The following is a 25,637-nucleotide window of genomic DNA, read 5'->3' as shown; positions in this document are numbered from 1 at the left end:
TATAATTGCTTCCAAGCTGTGACTGTGTTGAGACCATAGATTTTTTAGGTACCATTGAAGTTTCCTCATATGCAGCTTTGCACACGGGATTAGAAGAATGCAAGATGCCATGAATCCCAGAGCCTGCAGGATTTTCCTTGCAGTAAGCCTGGTACTTTTTGCTAGTATTTTGAAGTACTGAGATAATTGCCCTTGTTTTTCTGGCATAAGGTATGCCATCTGGGTGTTTGTGTCCAAGCTGGCACCCAGGAAGGTTATTTTCTGAGAAGGTGTTAGCTTTGATTTCTCCTTGTTGATGGTGTATCCCAGAGAAAGCAGTAACCGTGTCACATATGCCAGATGTTCCAGAAGTATATGTTTGCTGTCCGCTTGGATCAGGCAGTCGTCCAGATAAGGGTAAATTTGTATCCCTTGAAGTCTGCAATATGCAATCACTGATGCCAGGCACTTGGTGAATACTCTGGGCGCAGTAGATAAGCCAAAGGGCAATGCAGAGAATTGATAGTGGATTGAACCTGCAAGAAATCTGAGGTATCTTCTGCAGCTTTGTCTGATTGGGACATGCAGGTATGCCTCCTTGAGGTCCAATGTTACCAGCCAAAACTCCTTGCCCAGCATGGAAAGAAGTTGCTGTAGTGTGAGCATCTTGAATTTTGGTACAAGTAGAAATGTGTTTAGTATGGATAAGTCCAGAATGGGTCTCCAGTCGGTTCCTTTTCTTGGTACCAGGAAAAGTCTTGAATAAAAACCTTGACCTTGTTGGTGCGTAGGTACCTTTTGTATAGCCCTCATGTTTAGGAGCTTTGAAATTTGCATTTGTGCCTCTACCCTTTGATTTTGTGGTAGGTTTGGCATGCCTCTCCTTTTTGGAAGAGTGTGAAATTGAAATTTGTAGCCTCTGTTTATAATGTCCAGAATCCATTTGTCTGTTGTGACAATATGCCAATTACTTGCAAATAATGCTAGTTTCCCTCCCAAAGGTGCTGCCAGTTGAGATTTGCTTGGCATGTAAATGAGGGAGTCATTGAGTTTGCTTTCTGTATTGCTGTGCACTGTCTTCACCACCTGTTGGTGCTGGAGATTGCCATTGTCTGCCTCTATATGACCCTTGTGATTGCCCTCTGCCCCTTCCGCGTCTGTATCTGCCTCTTTGGGGCTTGTCAGTGGCTGGAAAGGACCAGTTTTTTGATGGCCAATTCCTGCTAAATTGTGGTGGCTGGACCTGTAAGAAAGCTTTGACAGTTTGCATAGATTTGGCTTTCTCTTCCATTTTTCGTAATATATCCTCAGCATTAGTACCAAAAGAACATCCTTTTGTAAAGGTGCATCAAGAAGTTTTGCTTTCACATGATCAGGCAGATTTTGTTCTCTAAGCCAGGCATGTCTGCGAATGACTGATCCTGTTGCAGCCGCTCTACTGGAGGCCTCTAGGGCGTCATAACCACATTGTAAAGTGTGTTTACCCACTTGTTCTGCACTATGAATCATATCCTGTAACTCTTTTAAGTCTGGTTGTTCAGGTTGAGAAATTTTGTTTTTTTAATTGTGATAACAGGAACTGCTGATATTTAATCATATGAAACTGGCAATTTAAGGCCCTCATGGCTAGGGTGGCCGAGGTATAAACCTTCTTACCCCACCTTTCTAGAGATCTAGATTCCCTTTCTGCAGGAAGTGGATTCTTGGCAGTGGAGGCCTTTATTCCCTTAGGGCCTTGTGAAATGGTTTCAGGGTCAGCATTATGGCCTTTGTAGAGAAATTGATGAGAACTGGGTACTCTGTAATATCTATCAGGCTTAACTGGAGCAGGAGGCAGTGAATCAGGATTAAAACAAGCCTCCGAATAGACATCATCCAGTACCTCCAAAACAGGGGGGATAGCCAGAGGTCTGTGCTGAGGTAGCCAAAGAAATTCCCTAAGTCTTTTCTTGGAATCTGAAAAGTCTTGGCCTTCCCAATGGAAGTGTTCCCTCAAAGTGTGCAAGGTTTCCCCAAAAGAAAAATCCTCAGGGGGGGATACAGACGGAATAGACTGCTCTGCATCCGAATCCTCAAAGGGGGAATAAGAGTGTTCCTCAGCATCAGAATGTTCTGATAAAATGGATCCCTGATCAGAAGAGGGGGATTCTTCCTCCACTCTGGGTCTCTTGTCAGGAGGGGGCTGAGAACCTCTGATAAGAGTTATTAGATCCTCAGCCATTTTAAGCATCTGCTTCTTAGGCATGAAAAGATTCCCCAACGGGGTACTTAGCTTTAATGAAGACTTCGGTTCCAAATATTTTCGTAATTCAGGAGCTGGCCGACCGGCACTTGCGAACTGCTTCTGCTTCGGGCACCGTCTTGGCAAAAAGACTGAAGAACATGGCGTCGGCTGTGTCTTATATACTCTGGCTTTCCTGACGTCAGAAGAGTAAGCGACAACAACCGACGCCGGACCAAGACTTTGGAATTCGGCAGACCGAGGGACCGCCTGACGGCTGAAAACCCATCTGTGATTACTGCAGCTGTATGCACGATGAACATCTGGATGATGCAATGAAATATCCAATCAGTGTCACTAGAACAATCCCGAGAAACAAAGTCCCAGAAACAAACCTCCCTGTTGGCATCCCAAATTAAAAAGGATATACAACAAAAGGAAAAGAAGTATGGCAAACATCAGGAAGCATAGATAAAAATTCTCTCATCAAATTAAATAGGCAATTAAGAGGGCTAATAAGATTAAACAAAGCCAACTTTGATGTTAAGATAGCATCCCAGGTGAAAGATAACCATAAGGCCTTCTTCAGCTATGTCAGAAACCTCAAGGGCAGAACACAGGAATGTGCTGAACTGGGGTTAATGATGCCACATTCACCAAACCTGGTAATATAACAAACCTGTTAGGGGACAGATTCAGTTCCACCCTCAACCATCCCCCAAGGAATACCCTGAAACATAACCCCTCCAATTATAAATAGGGAGTATGCACTGGCTGTGCTTGCTAAAGCCAAAAACACATCTTCAGTGGGCCCTGATAACATACTGGGATGCCTCCTGTACAGTCTAAAATACAATTCATCAGGACCCCTGGAATCACTATTTAACAACAGTCTTAAAAGAGACTTTGTGCCATGGGAATGGAGGAATGTGACAGTCATTGTCCTTCATAAGGGATGAGCTTCAACAGATCCTGGAAACTACAAACCCATTAGTCTGACTAGTCGTACTTGCAAAGCCATGGAAAGAATTATCATGGAGATTATCAGCAAGGGCATAGGAGACATCCAGACACTGGATCCATCACAGTTTGGCTTTGTTAAAGGAGGGTCATTACTGAAACAGGTAGACTTCTTTGAAAAGGTCACTAAGCCAATGGTGAAGGGGAAAGTGGTGCATACTGCCCACCTAGATCTGATTAAAGCAAATACCTCACTCAGGTATTTTCAACAAGCTTACAGAACAAGCATAAACCTCTTTATAACACACTGGATAGAAAGCTATCTCGCAGATAGGATCCAAGAGGTAAGGATCAGTGATGCCACATCCACAAAGAGGCCAGTCTCCAGTGGGGTCTCTCAGAGCTCTGTGCTGGGCCTGCTCCTCTTTGGCATCTACTCCTTCGATATCAAAGCCAGTGTCAAAGGGCTTTTACTGACCAGATGATTGCAAACTGAGTGCAGTCATCAAATCTCCACAAGAACAGAACACCCTTCAAGAAGTTCTGACACAGTTAAACGCTTGGTGCCAAAGCCATGGCTTAAAACTCAATACCAAGAAATGCATTATACTATGTTTTGGAAAATCAGACACCCCAGGTAACTATGTCATCAATAGAATACCCCTAGAAGTTGATTCACTAGTCAGGGATCTGGGAACTCATGAAGATAGTAGCCTAGGCTTTGACCAACATATGTCCAAGTTAGTATGAAAATCCTTCCATATTGCTGAATTTATAAGAAAGGGCATGGCATCTATTTCCAGAGAGATCATCGTACCACTACACTTGGCCCTCATCAGACCCATCGTAGAGTATTATACCCCATCTGGTATGTATCTGACCAGACAAATGCAGTGACTGCATCATACACAAAGGTTCAATAATAAAAGAATACAGGGAGTAAACAAAATGCCTTATGCTGATTGCCTCAAGGCCCTGTCTCGTTATTATGTATCATACAGACTTCTGGAAGGTGATCTTTGCCTAACATACAGGCATCCCTGGACCCTGTTTTGATGAAACTTTTACATATTCACAAAATAAACAACATCAGAACTAGCAAATAAAAAGTTCTAAATTTTGCTTGAGATGTAAATAGGAGATGTTGAAGAGATATATATGTTTCTCAGAGAACTCCCATTCTCTGGAACAGGCTCCCCCCTCCATGTAAAGCAGAGTACTTCTCTAGCCCAATTTATCACAACTTGGACCAACAGATGGGCAATCAAAATTCTTCCCTTCTCTAGCACCTATATCTTTGCTGGACAGAGGTAGTCAGTAAATCACCCCATATATAAATCAAATTAGTGGGTTACATTTGGATTGCATGGCTAGGCTTATAAAGGCTCTAGTGGTTCTTAGCCTAGTATACGCCTATGAACCTACAACCTAGAGAAAGTAGCTATTCAGGATAAGATATACAGGGAAATGAATTATTTACAGCAGCAACTTTTGAACAGAGTAAGCCAACAGTATCAGACACTGGGAAGCAGACAGCAATGTTTTAATTATTACTGCAATGCACTGAAATTACCACATATGCATAATGACTCAGTGGAGAGGCAAAATGACTTAATATTAAAAAGGTCTAAATTCTGAGGACTATGCAGAGGATTCAGAAAATAAGGCAATGAGAAAAATATTTTGTTCTTCAAATGTCCTGAAAATACTGAGGAAACCAATGCATTAAAGTGCTCTTGTCATATAATTCAAAGAATGCACATATCCCTAAATTTGTAGTGAAAAAGCTGCACAGATTTTTGGCCCCAAAGCTGCCCTCTATAACAAAACTATATTTCTTTATAGTCTGCTTATATATATATATATATATATATATATATATATATATATATATATATAAAATGTCCAGATGCTTACGATAATGTGGAAGCCAGGCCTGGACAGCTACTTCAAGTGTAATAAAAAACAAACATATATGCAAACAAAGCCAATGCATTCACTACCAAGCAAAAGAGAAAGCAGTGTGCCCATTATTAATGAATACAAATTGCTGAAGGTCAACACAATGCTGTTTTATCCTATCAGGTTAAAGGTCATGCTTCCCTCTGACACACTCTTCTGTTCTTTATTAGAAGAAGATCCATGAAAGTATCTCATATCAAAGAAGGCTTCTCATGTAGGTGAAATGCAGGTTGACAGAGACAAGGATAGCCCCCTGGCTATCAAAGGTGCATTCACCCCTCCTGTGAATCCTGTAGTTTTAGTTCACAAAAGCTATGCACTCTGTCATTTCTCAGAAGTTGCTGTGGAGTTTCCTTTGTCAATGTGAGACATCAGAAGGGGTGAAACCAAGCTTCTGTGACGTCAATTGCTCCTTGCACCTAAAATGAATTGTTCAGCTTGCATCATTTAGTGGCATAATTAATAAACAATGTATGGATGAAGGAAAATGTTCCTTTTTCCATGTATGATGGATAAATCCATAATAATGGAGTACAAGATTAAGTAGTGAGTGAACTGGCTTTGTTTTTGTACCATGCCACCCCCCCCCCCCTTCACACACACACACACACACACACACACACACACACACACACAGCAGAAGCAAGCCTTTTCATAGATGTGGTCTGGGAATAAAGATCAAAAGGGAACAGTAACTGAAGAAAAGGTATAGCAAATGGTTCAACCATCACAAATGTATCACAATTTAGAACAAGGAGCCCTTCTTGCAGGATGTGGGGAAGGGTTACTGTGCTGATTTATGAAGTTAACCTTCTGTCAGATCACAGTAAAATGAGTGAATACTAGAAACATTTTTCTGAAAAGTTATCCTACAAACATTATTTTCTATATTTTCTATCTTTGATGGTCATATCCTGAATTTTAAGGACTTTTCCTCGTCACTGTAGGTTATGAAGGTGAATGCAGCATGTTTAAATTTGTTGAACCAAGGCATATGATCAGAATGTGTTTCTTCTTGGATAGTGGGGCAGAACCACATGTTGTGCCTTTGGCTTAATATTTGTTCATTAACTTACTTTAGTGAGCTATTAAATTTAGAGTCTAATGGAGGATTATATGCAGGATAGGATAGGACTGACTGGTGATACATAATCTAGTTGTGGTAGTTCCTTACAGCTTATCTCAAGCCTAGATGATAACTGAGATATGACTATACCCTGTTAATGTGGAAGCTGGTACACTGAAGATGGCCCTTGTGTAAGCATACCTGTGAAGAAAGGAGGTACTGCCAGCACAGCTAGCTGGAATTATGTAAATAATTATATGTCATTTGTGAATACCAAACTGATTTACACAAGATGCTGGTATTACAAATGTATTAGAACTGTATGTCATGCATATTAAACTGATTTGTAGATTTTTCTGTTGAAAATGTATTTGTAACGTGCTTGTGTTTGAAATGTATCCACAGTGTGTCCTACTGGAGAGAACAGATATGTTCATGCACTATTGTAACTGTTTCAATGTATATGTTTTAACAGAGGAAACTGACAGACAGGAAGTTAACCTCAGTCTATCAAACTTTAAAAAATATATGAAATTAAATAATTTTATAGGCTAGGCCATAAAGATGCTATCTCACAGGTTTCAGTGCAGCCAAAGACACAAAGGCTGTACTAGGAAGCTTTTTATATTGTCTTTGGGATGAGTTATTTACTACACTGGAAGTGTGGAGGTATGCAATTATTTTATGACTTCCAGAACTTGCCAGAGATCTGGGCAAAAGCCCTTGTTTGTGTATTTTTACAAGTAGGTGCTAAGTCCTGCCAGCTTCCAGCAATGGGAGTTTTGCATGGGAACTACTACCACACTTGCAGCAGATGGTTTACCCACAACTTTTCTAAAATTAGCTGCAAAATCACTAGCCTACCCTGTCTCAGTTCTTATAAACTGTTCTGTACAAGAAACCTGCATACCCCATCTATGGAAAGAGTCACATATAATTCCCTTTCACAAAGGTGGAAACTCCTATGAACTATCAAACTACCGGCCAATTGCTATCTTATTCCCCCTTTCCAAGCTTCTGGAGAAATGTATTCACACCCAGGTAATGCACTTCCTATCCTCACATAACCTCCTCTCCCCCACACAGCATGGTTTCCGCCCAAACAATAGCACAACCACTGCTCTACTCTCCTTTACCAATCAGAATAACCATCTAAGAAACAACAACAAATTTGTCTCAGCCATATTCCTAGATCTATCAAAAGCATTTGATATGGTCTCCTATAACCTACTCTTAGACACTCTGTCAGCCTTATCCTTTGCCCCCTCTACTGGTTTAGAAGCTATTTCTCTGACAGAAAACAATCAGTTAAATGGCAAAGTACACCATCACCTCTATTACCAACTAATATAGGCGTCCAACAAGGATCAATACTGGGTCCTCTACTATTCACCATTTTCACTAACAAACTACATACTTCCACCCTGCATGCATCACTTATACAGTAAGCAGATGACTCCACCCTAATCTGCTCAGTCCCATCCATAACCACTCTTCAAAAGCTTACCCAAGATTCCTTCTGCTCCATGGAACAATGGATTACCGATATTCAACTCATTCTAAACCCCAACAAGACCAAATTACTCCTTTTTACCCCAAATAAATTCAAAGCTACACTTCCTACCTTCACTATCACCTCAAAAATGGGACCACAATCACTCCCTCCCCTTACACTAAGCTGCACAGCATTGAAATAGATAACAATCTAAACTTTAATGTCCATATCTCACAAACCATCACAAAGGTACATAAGAAACTAGGAACCCTATACAAACACAAACAGTTCCTATCGGACCAAGCTAGAATCTCCTTAGTCCAAACCCACCTCTTGTCTACCCTAATGTATGTATCACCAATCCTAATTCATATCAGGAAAACAGACCTAAACAAACTAGAGTCATGCTACAATAAAACTGCAAAATTCACTAACAACTCCACTTTTACAAGTCATCACTGTCTTGCCCTGAAGCAACTACAGTGGTTAGAACTCTCTCAGCTAATTAACTATCACCAATTAGTACTCACCTTCAACATAATAAGGAACCCTCAGAAAACCCCAGCCCTAAACCAACTTCTAAACTAACATTCTGCAAATTGCCTTTTACGCTCATCCAACAAAACCCTGCTCTGCATAACCAAAGCCAATAACACTGCAGGGAAAAGTCTGTTCTCCCACACCATTGCAAGGGAATGGAATAACCTCCCCCAAAATATCTCTTCTGCACCATCCATCTCACTTTTCAAGACATCATTAAAGTCACACCTCTTGCAATCATGGCTCTGTCCTTGTATCACATAAAATCTTTTCTGCTCTCCTCCTAACTTGCCACACCCCATCTCCTCACTGCTTACCTCAGCTATCCTGTACTACTCAAATACTTCCTATCAGGAACTACTATCCTATAAACTATTAATCATGCTATGACATATCTCCCAAATAGCATTATTTTCCAGATTCCATTCCTTCATTTTTATGCTTTGTACTACCAATAGGGAATTCAAAGTTATGCTATCTATATACCAAGCTTGCTCAATTCAAACTAAGGTACAACAAAACTCCTTGATTGTATATATGCCACTGTATAGAAATTTTCTGTCATTTGTGGATTATGAGTTGTCTTATAAAGACATGGAGCTCTGATTGTATATATTCCTCTGTACAGAATTTTTTTGTCATTTGTTGTATTTGTACTGTTGTGTTATGGAGCTTTTCTCCCCGGGCCTCCACTGTAAATGGACCTTGTTCCAGTCAGACTTTCCCAATAAACAAATGTAAAATAAATAAAAATAAATAAAACTAGAAGTCAGATGACCAGAAGTGATGTCATTCTGAAAAACTATCTTAGAAGTAATATTTTAGATGTTATTTTAAGAAGTCTCTTTGTGAGACTGAGCATTCTGTATTCTGTCTTGGGCTTGACAACAACAAGAAGGACCATTCACCACAACATCTGCTTGCTCTATTAAGTAAGTTATTAGAGAAAAGCAATTCTCTTAGATTCAGTCAGGAATATAGTAAAGGTTAATTTACATATTGTTTGTCTTTATTTGTCTAAGTCTGTCCTTCAATGTTATTTTAAATATTTCCTGTGTTTTGAACTCTGATGTCACTGTGAATATATACTTACTATTTTCTTGTCCTTTTATTATTTATTATTAAATATATTTAAACCTGTCATCGTGGCTGATCGTTGTAGAAATATTTAAGTTTTGAGAGCACTTGCATATTTATTTGGTGATACTGTGTGAGCCACTCCTAGCAGCCTTGCTCTTGGCCAAACTACCATTTGTATTAGCATTAATTTACACAGTAAATTTGGACACCCATTGTTGAGGGCCTTAAAGTAGCTGGCAAGGAGTTCTGGTGGGAGTGAAAACTACCTTATAGTCTGGGCAGAAGGGGGAATAGCTAGTAAACCTGTGCTAGCCTTTCCCAGGTGTGTGTGTGTGTGTGTGTGTGTGTGTGTGTGTGTGTGTGTGTGTGTGTGTGTATAAAACAAGTCCCCAAGAGTATACGTGTCAGCTACTTGGGTAGGGACATGAAGTACTGGTTGGACAGAGAGAGTATTGGAGGACTGGGCCTGGAACCCTGGATAAGGACTCAACTCTATAGCTGTGCCAGTGGAGAGTCTTACTGAGGATATGGAGAAAGAGGGGGAAACCAGCCCCGGACTGACTATGGCCTCTTGTGCTCTTAAGGGTAAATTGCACTTGATTCAGAATGCTGCATCTGGAAATACTGTGTGTGTACTTGTTATCCTCCCAGTGAATGTCCCCGACAGGTGCCAGTTTTGAGGATTGAGGCTCCTTGATTACTGGCCCAGAGGTGGGTCATCACATATTAGTTGGTAGTGGTGGAATATCCACATCACATATTGGTTGGCAGTGGTGGGATATCCACATCACAATACCTACTAGTGTGTGATTGGAAAATAGACCAAGGTTATGGTGAAAGAATTTTATTTCTGTACTGATACCATCTGCAGTGACCACTCAGTGGGTGTGGGCTTAGAAGGATAGACAGTGGTGCTAATTCCTAAGCGCTACTGGAGGTTCTGATAGGTTGTTTCTGAGTCTCCATGTAACAAATCAGGAGATAAAGGCATACAAGTGTATGCTAAAGTATTCAACTGCATCACACATGGTATACTGCCATTTTGTTATACAGATGGGAAATTAATATATCCTGGCTTATTGTGCACTCTTAGTAAAATGTGTAACAGAACATTGATGCTGGTGCAAAATGGACATTGCTTGTTGCATGTCCACCAATAAGACTGTGGCATATTTCCTTAGCAGAACAGCACATGGTGATAGTTATACATAGGGGTTGGGCTCTGAACAATGCAAATTCACATCTATTCATGTTCTGTGGCATCCTGTTACAATCAAAGAAAAAGTATTGAGAGAGCATGACCCTGCCAGGGAATATGGAACCAGAAGCAACCCCTACTTTGGAATTCAGCCTACAGTTTTAAAGCTGATATTAGAAAATGTTTTGGACCTGGGCATAACTAGTTATGTAGAGGTCACTCAGATCCTCTCTAGGGAATGGGTGACCGGTTAACCTGTAGCTGTATGGGAATAGGGCAAGCCCAAAGGCAGCTAAGCTAATAGTCATCTGAGTTGCTGAGCTGACTAAATCAAATGTTAAGGTTGTCAAGAGTACTGACACTACTGTGCTGTTTGTAACCAGTATGTTGTTAATTATTTCTTCACCTATAACCATTATGGTAAAATAGTCCAGACATCAAAAAGTAAAAAGTTTACAGGAAATGAGAGAGAATAAAAAGATGTTACTTAAGAGATTGTTTCAAGGAGACATGGAGGGATCAACTAGAGGGGCTCTATCTACCATTTAAATAATCATGTATCATAGAAACTGTGATTGTTTCAAGAAGGCATGGAAGCATACCTCTCAACAGTACAACTTTTCATAGAATGTCCAGATTTTTGCCACATATTTTTTGGTCCATTTTTCATAAAATTGCAATTTTCTGGCAAATTACAGGCAAATCATTAAAGATTGAAGTTGGAAAAAATGACAGACATTTGAGTTTCAGACTTCATACCCTTCGGAAAATTCATGCTAATACAAAACCTGTTAACTATCAACTTTATAAGTTTGTAAGAGCAATATTTAAAAATTGTCCCTATTACTGGGCCTTTGTCCCACTTTTATTTATGGCTTTGTCCAGATTTCTTGCTCTAAGAGGTTGAGAGGCATGTATGGCATGGAGGGATCAACTAGAGGGAATCTATCTACCTTTTAAGTAATGATGTATCACAGAAATTCTGTGATGGGGAAAACTAAAATTAAGAAACGGTCGGAAAAGCTTGGAAGCTGTGTGTGTGTGTGTGTGTGTGTGTGTGTGTGTGTGTGTGTGTGTGTGTGTGTGTGTGTGTGTATGTGCCTGAGTGTGCCTGAGTGAGTGAGTGTGTGTGTGTGTGTGTGTGTGTGTGTGTGTGTGTGTGTGTGTGTGTGTGTGTGTGTGTGTGTATGTGTGTGTGTGTGTGAGAGAGAGAATCCACTGAGGTGCTCTGTCACTTTTACATAGAGATAAGAATAATCACAACAAAGGCATAGGTTTAAACATGGCCATACCGAATGTTAATGTTATCTCTAACCAAGAGAAAAGATTTAAGATATATTAAGAAATATAAATCTAATATAATCTGTTTACAAGAAAAAAAAACATTGTCCAAACTGGAACATTAAAGTTTCATGCAAGGGGGTACTCTGATCAGATGTTATTCACTCAGCTACATATTAGGCAGTGAAAAGGACTGATACAAAAAGCTGACTCATATCCTATTGAGGTATTTGGTGCAATAAGCCTAGCTTAGTACAGTTAAGGGGAATTATAAGCAATCAACAAGACCATGATATTATTATTATCTGGCCCTTATAATTGCCAGGTACAAAACTACAGAATTATTCTTAAAGATGAATCATTTTGAAGAGCGCCTTTTTGTCAAATTGGGGAAATTTCACTTGACAATTGGCTAAAAGGACATCTCAGTGAGGAGGAGGAAGAGCTTACCTCTCAACCTCAGTGCAAGAAATCTAGGCAAAGCCTAAACATGGGGGTGGGAGCCTAACAATAGGGACAGATTTTAAATATTGCTATTATAAACTTAGAAAGTTATTACAATAACAGGATATGTGTTAGCATGCATTTTCTGAAAGATATGAAGTTGATGTGTCTTTCAGCTTTTCCCGATTAGGGGTCGCCACAGCAGAACTCCGGTCCGCTAATGATTGGCAGTAGATTTTTACGTGCCGAGTTGCCGGCTCTGACGCACAACCTTCAACGAAGGTACGCCCATTCACGCATGTCTCCACACAGAAGACGCTCTAGCTGAGAATTGAACAGGACAACGTCTTACTGTGAGGCGACAACACTACCGCAGCACCACAACCACAGTTCTGAAAGATATGAAGTCTGAAAGCCAAATATATGTCATTATTTAGTGACCTCAATCCTCAGTGATTTGCCAAAAAAACACAAATTGTATGAGGAATGGATTGATAATATCAGGCAAACATCACAAGAGTTAAGAGTTATGAGGAGGAGGATTTTCCCCACAAAAAGCAATCTGTAAAGGCTAATGCATCTATTGGCATGATGAGTAGTAGAGCAGTTAGTACATCATAGCAAAGAGCTAACAAACTACTTGTAGAAATAAAACCTTTTCTCAAAAATAGATAATTTTCTTATATTGAAAAAGCAGACAGACTTAGCCAGTAAAATCAAAACATGCCCATCAGCAGTCTAACACTATGGTTCCTTCTCAGTGAATTAGAGATTGCCCCATCTAATAACCCCCCAAAAAAGGAGACTAAAAGTGCAGCTCATAAATAAATGCAAGTTTCTCTGTCAGTTACAAAGAAGGAAAGGACCTCTTCAAGTATACAATGCGATTCTATGAAAGTAGAAGCGATGGCCTGCATAACAGTGTATACGTCAATACATTAAAAAAGAATATTAGAAGAGTTGATTACATTTGTGACATGGCTGACATAGCTACAGACTAAATAAAGAGATCATTGTGGGTGTAAAAGGAAACTGGGCTAGTGCAAAGCTGGATCTAACATAAATATTTTGACACCAAGATTAACTTCATGCTTAGGTGGCCCAGGCATTAATACTCTGAAGGGGAACCTAAAGCAATAACAGCCCTCTTTGTTAGGGTGATTAAACAATACTCTAGAGAAATACATTTAGACTGAGGATCCTATTTCTGTCATAGTATCATACAATGACAAAGATATACTACAGTCATTTAGAGAATGTATGTATAATCTATAATGCATAAGGGCTAAAAGTTTACTATGGTAATGTAGAATCTATTCCACCATGGTGTTCAAATGTTTGGTGTTTATTTGTAGAAAGGTGTATTTTGAATTTATTTGGCTTTTATTTATGTGTGTTGCAGTAAAATGTACTGCAGGTTTGTGTAAGTAGGAAGACACAATATTTTTATAAGACCTTATAAAGTCTGTAGTGCTTTTTTTATAATGCTAAAGATTAATATGAAGGTATTAAATATAGCTACTTTTTTGTTGTAGTAGTTACTGATAAATGCAAGCTTCTTGTTCATCTTCATACAGTAGTTTGTAACATATGGTTATAGTAGGAGTAAGTTGTATTTTTATGCTTAAAAATTGACCGTAGTGTAACATTTTGTCACGTATGACACATTTTTGTGGTGGTAGGTAGTATATCACATGGATTTCAACTGTTTGTTATTTAAAGGTGTTGTGGGCTTTGTTATAATTAGGTACGCAAGTGATTTATGGGAAAACATTGTTACAGTTGTGACTGATCTGCATCAAGTTTATGTTTCATTTGCATTTGTACTTTTTTTTTCAGGATTAGTTGATAGTTTTTACTTAGTTTGTATTAGCAGCATAAGGCAAGGACAGCAATGAGAGCATCTGTCTGCCAGGTATATTTGGAAAGTTGTGCCATGTTTTGCTATTGCAGAAAGACAAGTCTTCACTTAGTGTAGATGGTTACATTTATCACTTAGAAAATGCAAATGGCAAAAGAAGATACTGGTGAAGCACTATTTTAGTACGAGGGATGCTGCGTAACAACACTGATTGGAGAAGGTGAGGTGCTGAAAAAGTCTAGTGGTCACCATCACAGGGGTCTACCTGACTTTGCTGAAATTCCATATCATCAAACCGCAGTTTGTTGACAGTAAAAATATCGAAATCCCTCTTCATCAGCAGCAGAACAATGAAGATCCCTTCACACCACACTATGGGAAAAGACCTACATAACTCACTGGATTACCAAATGGCTCACAGACAGCACCTAGGAAATCATGACTGATGAGACCACTTCCACTAAGAGACTGGTCACCAGCAGGATACCTCAGGGCTGTATGCTGGGACTGCTTCTATTTGGCATCTACTTCTCGGAGGTGAAGGCTAATGTCAAGTGCCTTTGCCTGACCAAGTTTATTAATGACTGCATTGGGAGCTATCATAGATTCCCCCCACAACAAAAACATCTTGCAAGTAGGTCTAATACAGACAAATAATTGGTGCCAAAGTCATGAATTAAAACTCAATATGAAGAAATGCATTATAGTGCCATTTGGGAAAAGGGTAATCTAGACTAATTACTCCATTGAAAATCACCCCTAAGAGTTGACCCAGTAATCAAGGATCTGGGAAAATATTTAGACAGTAATTTGGTCTTTGATCATCATGTGGCTAAGGTAATAAGAACATTATTCTATGTCACCCAACTTATAAGTAAAGGCATGATATCCAGGTCCATGGAAGTCATAGTCCCACCTTATTCAGCCCTTAACAAACCCATTATTATGTATAATGCTCCCTTTGCCATAAACCTGACCAGACATATGCAACAGCTGGAACACCCACAAAGGTTTCTTACCAGTAGAATCCAGGGAATAAACACATTGTTCCATACAAATTACCTTAAATCCCTATCTCTATGCTTAGTCTTGTATATGTTACTGAGAAGCGATCTATGCCTGGCATACAAGGTATCCTTGGATCCAGCTCTGTTGCACCTTTTGCACATACACAAAATGAACAGCATCAGAACCTCTGGATCCCAGTATTTAAATTTTGCTTGGAAGATAAATAGAACATGTTTGCAAGACAGATATGCATCTCAGAGGATCTCCATGCTCCAGAACATCCTTCCCATCCATGTGAAGCAGAGTCCAGCCCTACCTTATTTAAGCGTAATTTTGACCACTATATGGGAATCAGAAATTCACCCTGGGTCTAGCCCACATGTCTTTGATAGACAGAGGCAGATAGTAACAATGCCCAAACTATCATACCCCCCCAACACAAATATCCTTTAGAAATTTCCTAACCAACATGCCCCCTCCTAATAAATGGCATAGCCCATGATGCTTATGGACACTATTGAGTTGGGTTGTATGGCTAGACATATAAAGACCCTGGTGGTCATTAGCCTAGTATATATCTATGAACCTACATATATATATATATATATATATATATATATATATATATATATATATATATACACACACACACACACACATATATCTATATATATATATATATATATATATATATATATATATATATATATATATATATATATTAATTACAAAAGACAAGCATGCAACAGAAGGTATAGTAGTTGTTAAGAAATAGTTAAGATTTACTAAGATTAAAGTCAAACAAAACTGAATCAGAATTCTGCAAAAGAAAACAAACAAAACCAAGAACAGTTAACACACACAGTTTCAGTCCTTGTTCAAAATCTACAATCTAATACGACTAAATTTTGCCTGGGGGAGAGCCATTCTTTTTCTGTCATGCAGATGGTATTTGCCTGCTCTGGGGATGACAAAAGGAAAGACAAAATGTAATTTAGAAAGAAAGGTATTACCATACCGTATCTCAGCTCACATATCTGAAAATCCATTTTCTTAAGTTTTTCACAGATCTTTGGAACAGGTATATGGGCGCTCATTGGGCGAGTCACTTCACCAGTAATCTTTGCAGCAGCATCAGTTGTTGCACCTAAGTAGTAACACTGAAAACCAAAATGGAAAACATCAGCCAAGTAATACTATCTCAGCACATAAAACATATATAAGACTTAGGCTCTGAAAAAAGTAAATATGGAAATTTTAAGTGAAATGGTCAATAACCCTGAAAAAACAGAAACTATTATTCAAGTAAGAAAAAAAAACTAGATAAAAGCTAATGCTAGTTTTAAGTATAACGGTGGGTAAACAGAATGGAAATAGACATGATATAATACTCCATAACACATAAAGGTGCTGAAGCACAAAATCTAGACAAAAGTTAGTAGCAATTTGAAGGACAATAAATGTAAAAGCAGGATTCTACCTACTGACTTGTGGAAAACCTTAAAAGCTGGGTCTAGTGGAAATCATGTCAAAAATGAAACAGCTGCCTGCCAGCTGGTAAACTAGCTTTACCCAATGAAAAAAGTTAGACAGATTGTTATAATCTGAAAAGGATGTTAACACTCTAGTCCTTGTCTACTTTCATTTAATGGTACATGATTTGTACCAAGTGCGTGTGTACTCACAAAGATACACACACACACACACACACACACACACACACACACACACACACACACACACACACACACACACACACACACACACTCTCTCTCTCAAACACACATGCATATATATAGAATTCATGTGCTAGCAGGGATCTTTCTTGTTGGTCTCATTTGCCATGAGACACCACTGCCTCCCTGCCCCTTCAGTGCTTTGCTAGTTCAGTTAAGTCATTGCATATGGACACTTTTATATTTAACACTGAGCCTTCAATGCAATTTTATTTTCTGGTATCTGAAGTAGTGGCTCCCCCAGTCACACTACTTGTGCTGCCTGCAGTCCTAGCACTCTGGCATACATTCTTCTCTACCCAGTCCTTCTCCTTGCCAGAAGTTATTTTTGCACTTTGTCAGGGGTACACATTTTCCTGATGCATGCAACCAGCAATGTGCCATAAGAAGTAGCTGTAGTTTTACACAAGCATAAAGCATGACATGAAATTATTATCTGACTAAACCGTGGACTGAGAGCATACTTCTGAACTGTACAGATTTTCGCAGAATGTCCAGATTTTTGCCTTATATTTTGGTTCATTTTTAATAAAATTGTGGCTTTCTGGCAAATTAGTGGCAACTCATTAAAGATTGAAGTTAGAAAATAATGACAGACATTTGAGTTTTAGACTTCATACCCTTCAGAAAATGCATGCTAATAAAAAAGCTGTTATTCTATCAACTTTCTAAGTTTGTAAGAGCAATATTTCAAAATTGTCCCTATTTGTACCACTTTTTTATGGCTTTGTCCAGATTTCTTACTCTAAGAGGTTGAGAGTTATGACTGAGAGCAAACCAAAAACATCATGCTTACTGATTAATGAGCTGACAGTTTTACTGGTGCTAAATCAAAAAATGATGTGCTGTTGGTTGCCAGGCTAAAAAAATAAATAAAATAAAAAAAATCTAACAGCATCGTGTTATATCAGTTACAGAGGTGTGATAACTTATACAAAGCAAGTACGCTGGCAATGAAGCTTTAGATCTAGACATACTACAGTGTAATCTAACTGCAAACATGTCACATTTTTGCATGACATTAGGACCACCCAGACAAGTAGCAACTGACACATGTCAGCTATACATAGATAATATACATGTTAGCCTTAATTAATATATACGTATATAGATGGCTATACATATCTGATGGACAGAAGCAGTCCAATCATAGTAGCATAAAGAGAAAAAAAAAACACCTTTAACCTGCTATCCCTTTTGGGAGTTCACAGCTATGCTGCAACTGACCCTGTAATTCAATATTGCTTGTATTTCCTGCTGTAAATCCCAAAAGGCACATGTACCATTGCAGGATAATGATCTCACTCATAGACTGTAAGCACAAGATGAGGTGCAAATAGGCAATATTATGCACAGTAGAAGCTGGCAAAAGCATTGAAGAACTGCACTTTCCACTGCTGTATACCAGTCAGACTGTCCCAGAAGATCACATATAAACAGCCAGTATGTGCCATCATCTTATTTTCAGTCACACACAGCAGCTTTTTCCCCCAAAGGAATGGAAACCATATATCTGTGTATGTGTGTGTGTATGTATACAAGATGTCCTACTTCAGTATAAAATAATCAAACAGTCCACTCCAGCAAGTAACAAGTGGTTGACTTTTAATTTGATCTCAATGTTAGCAAATGCATCACACAACGTGTTTCTCCTGTACAGTTCTTTGACAGGGTGACTTTAGTATGGGGTCTTCATGTGCTCCTTATGTCCTTATGGATTACCACTGGGTATGCCAGAGTCCTAACACAATCTGAAGACATGCTGCAGATGAAGTGTTGATCTTGCATATTGCCTTTAGGTGTGTGTGTGTGTGTGTGTGTGTGTGTGTGTGTGTGTGTGTGTGTGTGTGTGTGTGAGAGAGAGACAGAGAGAGAGAGACACATCCACTCTAGGATTAATTTATCTGTATTGCACCCAATGAATGCCAGGACAAGGTTAGTCTCCCATGTGACACTGAACTGGATTAAACTGGCAACTGGAGAATTAATGAATAAATCTAAGTGGTTTTCAAAATATGTTTTGTAGATTATCTCCCCTAAAATTAATGTAATGTTTCATGACACTTGTGTACGCATACTACCATGCAAGCAACTATATGTGTTTACATACCTTAATGGACTTGTCTTTCTATTCTGCTTGCAATCACACAAAGCAGTAGTTACCACTATCCTTGCATCTTCATATTTCTTTAAAATATTTACAGTCGACCTGGACCTTAGCCCATGTACAGCATATTGACAGCAAGGCTGGCTCATGTGTGCAATGATCTTTCAAGGTTACAAGGTGAAATTTTGGTGGCAAAAATAAAATAGCATAGTAGACAAAATAAAATAAATCAGGGGAATGACATACACAGGCAGTATTGTCAAAAATTACTATTTCTGGCTATAAGAAAGTTCTCAGAAATGTCACTGAAAGTAGCAGAAGTTGAGTTAAAACTTATATAGGTAAGAAAGTGCCCCTGAAAAGTAAAAATAATGTTAGTGACTTCTTTCATTCAGTAATTCTCTGTCAAAAAGATTAAACTAGTTGAGAGTCGTGGAAGAAACTGAAGCCTATTTCAAAAGAACTCAGTGGGCTTAAGGCAGAAAAAAAACATATCCCAAATGGGGTATTAGCCCACCACAGGACACACACACACACACACACACACACACACACACACACACACACACACACACACACACACACATACAGAACCTCATCAGCACTTTATAGGATCATCAGTTCACCACAGTATGTCTCACCAGGATAAAATACATGCAAATGAGAGGATGTGTAGACCCAAAACTGAAGGCAGAGCAGCCAAGAAATGTGTTGGAAAGCTAAGCAATCTGAGGCAAAACTGCTAACATCTGTGCCAGTGACATTTAACAGTAAAACACTAAAGCTAAGTTGTGGTCAGCAGTATATAGCAGATACTGGAAATATACATACATACTTTTTTTGTAAAAATATAAAACTTTATTAATAACTCTGACAAACTTAAGAACCAACAGCAGAAAGGATAACATGGCTCTCTTTAAACTATTAGTATTAATCAAACAAGCAATCCATTGTTAACAAACTTGAAAAAGTTTTTCACATGAAATGACTAGCAATGGGAAAATGACAAAACAGTTAATCTCCTAGATATAACACTAAAAAACTACACATAGTAAGAATACATTAACAGCAAATTCAATAACATAGATTATGAAAGAGAAACCAGCATAAGCAAAACTATATATACATTTTACAATAGCTAAAACCAGATATATAAGGAAATAAAAGAGAAAATATACCGGAGACACATGTATGGGGTCACAAAAAAGAGACAACACATGAGTAGGCTTTAGATACACTTCAATAGTGAGTAAGTGCTTAGCACCTGGGGAAGATGAGGAATGGAGGGTGAAGTAAGTAAAACAGGCCTGGGGTCAGAGACCTAAGGGGTAGTAATACCAGATTAGAGCCTAGTGATGTCAGAAATACTTTCCATGATGTTGTGATGCTTCCCACCATAGAAGCAGATATTCCTGTAAGAGGATGGACCCCTACGCTACCTGAGGCAAACCTAGGCCCTCTAGCTAATATCCAGGATCTAAGACTGTCAATGGATAAGGATGTGGGGTAGTTCCATACTGAGGTAATGTATGACCAAACTACCACTGACAACTGTAACACCCATCTATTTTGACAAGACAGGTCAAAGCACCGATATGAGGTACCACCCACCCAAATAGGTTGAGGGTTGCAGGGAATAGCCCAACACAAGTATACACTAATCCAAATGATCACTTGGTCCCACAGCTTGAAGACTGCACATTCCCAAAGCTTATGAAAAAGTTATAGGATGATGATAAGCAGACCAGACAGCACTCAGCTCCTTACTGACTTGCATCAGTATAGCATTTGGGAAACCAATAACCCTGATGAAACAAGAAAACTATTTTCTCAAAGACAAATGAAGTTTGCCTTTGATATCCCTCAGAAAATACATAATAAAATCTTCAGGTTTCCATCCATCCTCTTATGAACATAACATTCTTTCATTGTCCTGTGTGGTGAGGATATGATGTAGAGAGGATCCCTGTGGTTTAAAATGTTTTATTTTGGGGGGGAGCCCTGGTGGTTAAGACGGTGGGGCTAGGTGTATAGGATATAAGAATATTTATTTATGCTGAAGGTATTGCTAGAAGGATAATCTTGGTAAGTGCCATCAAATACAGAGTTCTTCAAAGCTTTGGAGGGTCCATTGGTCATTTAATTTTGGCAATGATATCATACAACCGGTGTTTACCCATATTTTCCCATGCTGAGTTGACAAATTTAACAGTTCACAGACAGCAACATTTAATGCATCGCTGTTGGCTGCTAATGTTAGGAGCATTAACAAATAAAATATATTTTTTATTGGAAATTTTGTTACGTCCTTACAAGATTGACGTTGTTATTGTTTGTGAAACATAGTTAAAGAACAACAACCTGAAAACATTCCTACCAGGGTATAAATGGTTTTACTGTAACATACATTCTAACAAAAAAATCAAGTAGAGGTGTTACGATAAGGATTAAAGATAACTATGAGACTTGTGATTATTATGTGTTCAGTGATAAAACCAATACTATAGATTATGTAACAGTGACAATAAAGACAACCCTAGAACATATTGACAATTATCAGAGTGTACAGACCACCAAAGTCAAATGCTGATGACCTACAGGAATTCATAAATTTCTTGCATGAAACACAGGAGGGAAGAATAATAGTGGCTGGGGACTTAAATTTACCAGAAACAGACTGGAAGAATGTTGATTCAACAAATTAGTGACATAATTGTTCACAACATATGTTTAGGAACAACAATTGTTTCAGATTGTAGAAGAAAAGTACAGTTTTGTACCTACCATAAATGTAGATGTCCGAACTGGATAGCATCTGCAGTCATAACAACTGGGTTGTCCTGTCGTCAGGCAGCCCTTCAGTCGGCCGGATTCCAAAGTCCGGGTCCGGCTTCGGCTGATGTCGCACTTCACCCGACGTCATCTCTGCTGGTCTTCGGGTATAAAGGCATCAGCCGACGCCATTTTCTTCAGTGTTTCTTGCCCCAGATGCCAGTTGCCCTCCCTGGAAGGCTAAATTTTGGATAAATGCCAATGTTTGCAAAAGGATAGAAGGCAAACTCAGAAAATAAGCATGTATGTACATATATACAAACAAATACACCATAAGAGACTCCCCACCAGCTAGCTATTAGGAGGGTAAATACCTAGGAGTACCACAGAGGGAAGGAGGAGGGTAATCCTGACTGCAGATGCTATCCAGTTCGGACATCTACATTTATGGTAGGTACAAAACTGTACTATGTCCTTCATGGATGCATCTGCAGTCATAACAACTGGGTAGAATACCATAGCCAACTAAGGGGAGGAAAAATAGATTATGGTGTGGTTAGGATCCCTTGCAGTACAGCAGTGGCAAACCCTGCTCGGGATCTGGAGTACAAAGGTAAATTATAATGCTTGGCAAATGTATGCACGGAGGTCCAAGTAGCCGCCTCAATAATGTCCTTGGTTGCCACTCCTCGTAAGAAGGCTGTGGTAGTGGCTGTTGCCCTTGTAGAATGAGGCCTTATGTTCTGTGGAATTGGTTTTCCATGGAAGGAGTAACAGAATCGTATGCAATTTCCTATCCATTTGGAGACTGTCTGTTTGGAAATAGCTTTTCCTTCTCTTCCTGTTGCATAGGCTACAAAAAGCTGGTCAGTTTTTCTGTTACTTTTTGTTCTGTCCAGGTAGTAGCGTAACTGTCTATGTACATCCAAGGTATGCAGCATTCTTTCCCCTCTGTTTTGAGGGTTGGGAAGAAGGTAGGAAGGTGGATTGCCTGGTTTAAAGACACTCTGGATACCACCTTAGGCATAAATGTAGGATTAGTCCTCATGGACACTCTATCTTGGTGGAAGATTAGGAAGGGCTGTACTGCCATTAGGGCCTGAAGTTCAGACACCCTCCTTGCTGAGGTTATTGCCAGTAGGAAAGCAGTTTTCCACGATAGATGCTGTAGCTCTGCTGTTGCTGCTGGCTCAAAAGGTGCGAGTGTCAGCTTTTCTAGTACAAAGTTCAAATCCCAAGCTGGCAATGGTGGTTTCCTAGGGGGTTTTACATTCTTAATCCCTCTGAGGAACTGCCTGAGTAAAGGATGTGAAAAGACAGGTGGATCAAAGCTGTATTCTGCTGAAATAGCTGATGCATGTATCTTGATGGAGGAGTAGGACAGGCCTGTATGCAGAAGTTCTGCCAAATACTCCAGAATGTTAGCCATATCTATATTTGACACATCCTTTCCTCTTTCAGCACTCCAAATGGCAAATCTTTTCCATTTTCCTGCATAGTTCCTTCTTGTTGAAGGTCTGCGGGCTTCAAGGATAATGTCTTTCACCCTTTGGGAAAGTTCTGGATTAGTTGTTGCTATGTAATGTTCCATGCAGTCAGTTGCAACGTTTTTAGGTTTGGATGCATGATGTTGTAGTTGTTCTGAGTTAACATCAAAGGCCTCAGGGGTATTGACCACATCTTGTCCCGAGACATGCTCCTTAGCAATGGGTACCAGTGTTGTCTTGGCCAGTTTGGAGCTATCAGGATTATCGTTGGACGCTCCTCCTTGATTTTTAGTAATACCTTGTGTAGCAAGGGAAGAGGTGGGAATGCATATGCTGTCAGACCTTTCCAGCTGAAGGAGAGCGAGTCCACTTTCCATGCAAGTGGGTGGAATGTCCTTGTGCAGAATTTTTTGAGCTGGTAATTGAGAGGGGAAGCGAACAGATCTATCTGTGGCATTCCCCATTTCTTTGAGATGGTCCTGAAGATGTCCGGGTGTAGCATCCATTCGTGAGCATCCGAGGTGGTTCTGCTTAACATGTCTGCTAGAGTATTCTCCTTCCCTGGTACGAATATTGCCTGTAACTGGATGTTGTAGCTGAGTGCCAGGTTCCAAAGGTCCAAGGTCATTCTGCACAGGGGGTATGAATGAGTGCCTCCCTGTTTGTTGATGTACCACATGACAGTGGTGTTGTCTGTCCTTATCATCAATTGGCCTTCTTTGAGGAATGGTCTGAAGTTTTGGATTGCCAGTTTTACTGCCAGCATTTCTTTTAGGTTGATGTGCAGGTGAAGCTGGTCCTGTCCATAATCCTTGTGCATTTGCCCAGCATGTGAGCCCCCATCCTAGGTCTGAGGCGTCTGTTGTGATGGTTTGGCTTGCTTGATAGTTGTGAAAGGGTAGGCCTGGGTTTGACTGGCATGCTTGAGCCCACCATAGGAACTCCTGTTTTAGGCATGGTATTGGTGGAATTTCTGCTTCTAGGCTGTGCCTGTGTTGGGACCATAAATTCTTTAGGTACCACTGTAGTTTTCTCATATGTAGCCTGGCATGTGGAACTAAGATTATGCATGATGCCATGAAGCCCAGGGCCTGCAGAACTTTTCTTGCTGTTAGCTTGTTCCGTCTTGTTAGTGCCAAGAAGTAAAGAGGGAGTTCTTTTGTTTTTCTGTAGTTAGGAATGCCATTTGTTTTACTGTGTCCAATTCCGCGCCCAAGAATGTCCTTGTTTGGGATGGTATCAGCCTTGACTTTTGTAAATTGACTGTGTATCCCAGAGCTTGTAGCAAGTAAATGACCCTTTGTAAATCTGTTGTCAGCTTGCTTGGGTTGTCCCCTTGTAGCAGACAGTCGTCCAGGTATGGATAAATTTGAATTCCCTGTAGTCTGCAGTGGGCGATCACTGATGCCAGGCATTTTGTGAATACTCTGGGCAGTAGATAAGCCAAAGGGCAATGCTGAGAATTGATAGTGCTCTGATCCTGCAAGAAATCTGAGGTATCTTCTGCAAATTGGTCGGATGGGGACGTGCAGGTATGCCTCCTTGAGATCTAGAGTTACCAGCCAACACTCCTTGCCCAGCATGGGAAGAAGTTGCTGTAGAGTCAGCATTTTGAATTTTGGGACAATGATGTATGTATTTAAGGTGGACAGGTCGAGAATAGGTCTCCAACTTTTTTCCTTTCTTGGAACTAGGAATAGTCTGGAGTAAAATCCTTTGCCTTGTTCTGTTCTTGGAACTCTTTCCACAGCTCTCATCTTTGTTAATTGCATTATCTGTTGTAGAGCTTCTGTTTTTGATTTGGAGGCAGGTTTGGCATTCCTCTTTTGACTGGTAAAGTGTGGAAGTGGAACCCGTAACCTTGGTCTATGGTTTGCAAAATCCACTTGTCTTTTGTGATATAGTGCCAGTTCTTTGAAAATAAGGTTAATTTTCCACCTAATGGTGCTGCTATTTGTTCCCTGGTAGGCGGAGTTAGAATCAAGTCACTGTTGTTGTGCTGTTGTAGTGGTAGTGGCGGTGTCTGTGCCTCTGTTATTACCTTGCCACTGTCGTCCTCTGTAGGCACCCCCTCTGGATTGATTTCTGCCTCTGGAACGTCTATTCCTGCCCCTTTGGGATCTTGTGGAGTCAGGAAAGGACCAGTTTTTGGCAGGCCAGTTCCTGCTAAACCTTGGGGGCTGAACCTGTAAGAAATCTTTTACTGTTTGGACAGATTTTGCCTTTTCTTCCATTTTCTTCATTACCTGCTGGGCAGGCGTACCAAACAAACTGGCCTTATCCATAGGAGCATCTAATAACTTAGCTTTAACATGATCCGGTAAGACCTGTTCCTTCAGCCATGCATGTCTTCTTATCACTGTGCCAGTCATGGCTGATCTAAATGAAGCCTCCAGTGCATCATAGCCACATTTCAGTGAATGGTTACTAACCTGTTGTA

The 25,637-nt window shown here is 39.8% G+C and overlaps 1 protein-coding gene across 1 annotated transcript in view; it reads right to left on the bottom strand.

Annotated features, from left to right (window-relative positions):
- Window positions 1–25,637, bottom strand: part of LOC122815618 (cerebral dopamine neurotrophic factor-like) — a 134,722-nt gene that overhangs the window by 18,690 nt on the left and 90,395 nt on the right. Inside the window, exon 3 of the mRNA XM_044088273.1 lies at window positions 16,114–16,255. Coding sequence (XP_043944208.1) covers window positions 16,114–16,255 — 142 coding nt within the window. The remainder of the gene's footprint in view (window positions 1–16,113; window positions 16,256–25,637) is intronic.

The sequence above is a fragment of the Protopterus annectens genome, chromosome 11.part0 (genome assembly GCF_019279795.1).
Source record: "Protopterus annectens isolate FY-2018-M chromosome 11.part0, PAN1.0, whole genome shotgun sequence".
In the NCBI taxonomy this organism is placed as follows: domain Eukaryota; kingdom Metazoa; phylum Chordata; order Ceratodontiformes; family Protopteridae; genus Protopterus; species Protopterus annectens.
This window is presented reverse-complemented; position numbering and strand designations above follow the sequence as displayed.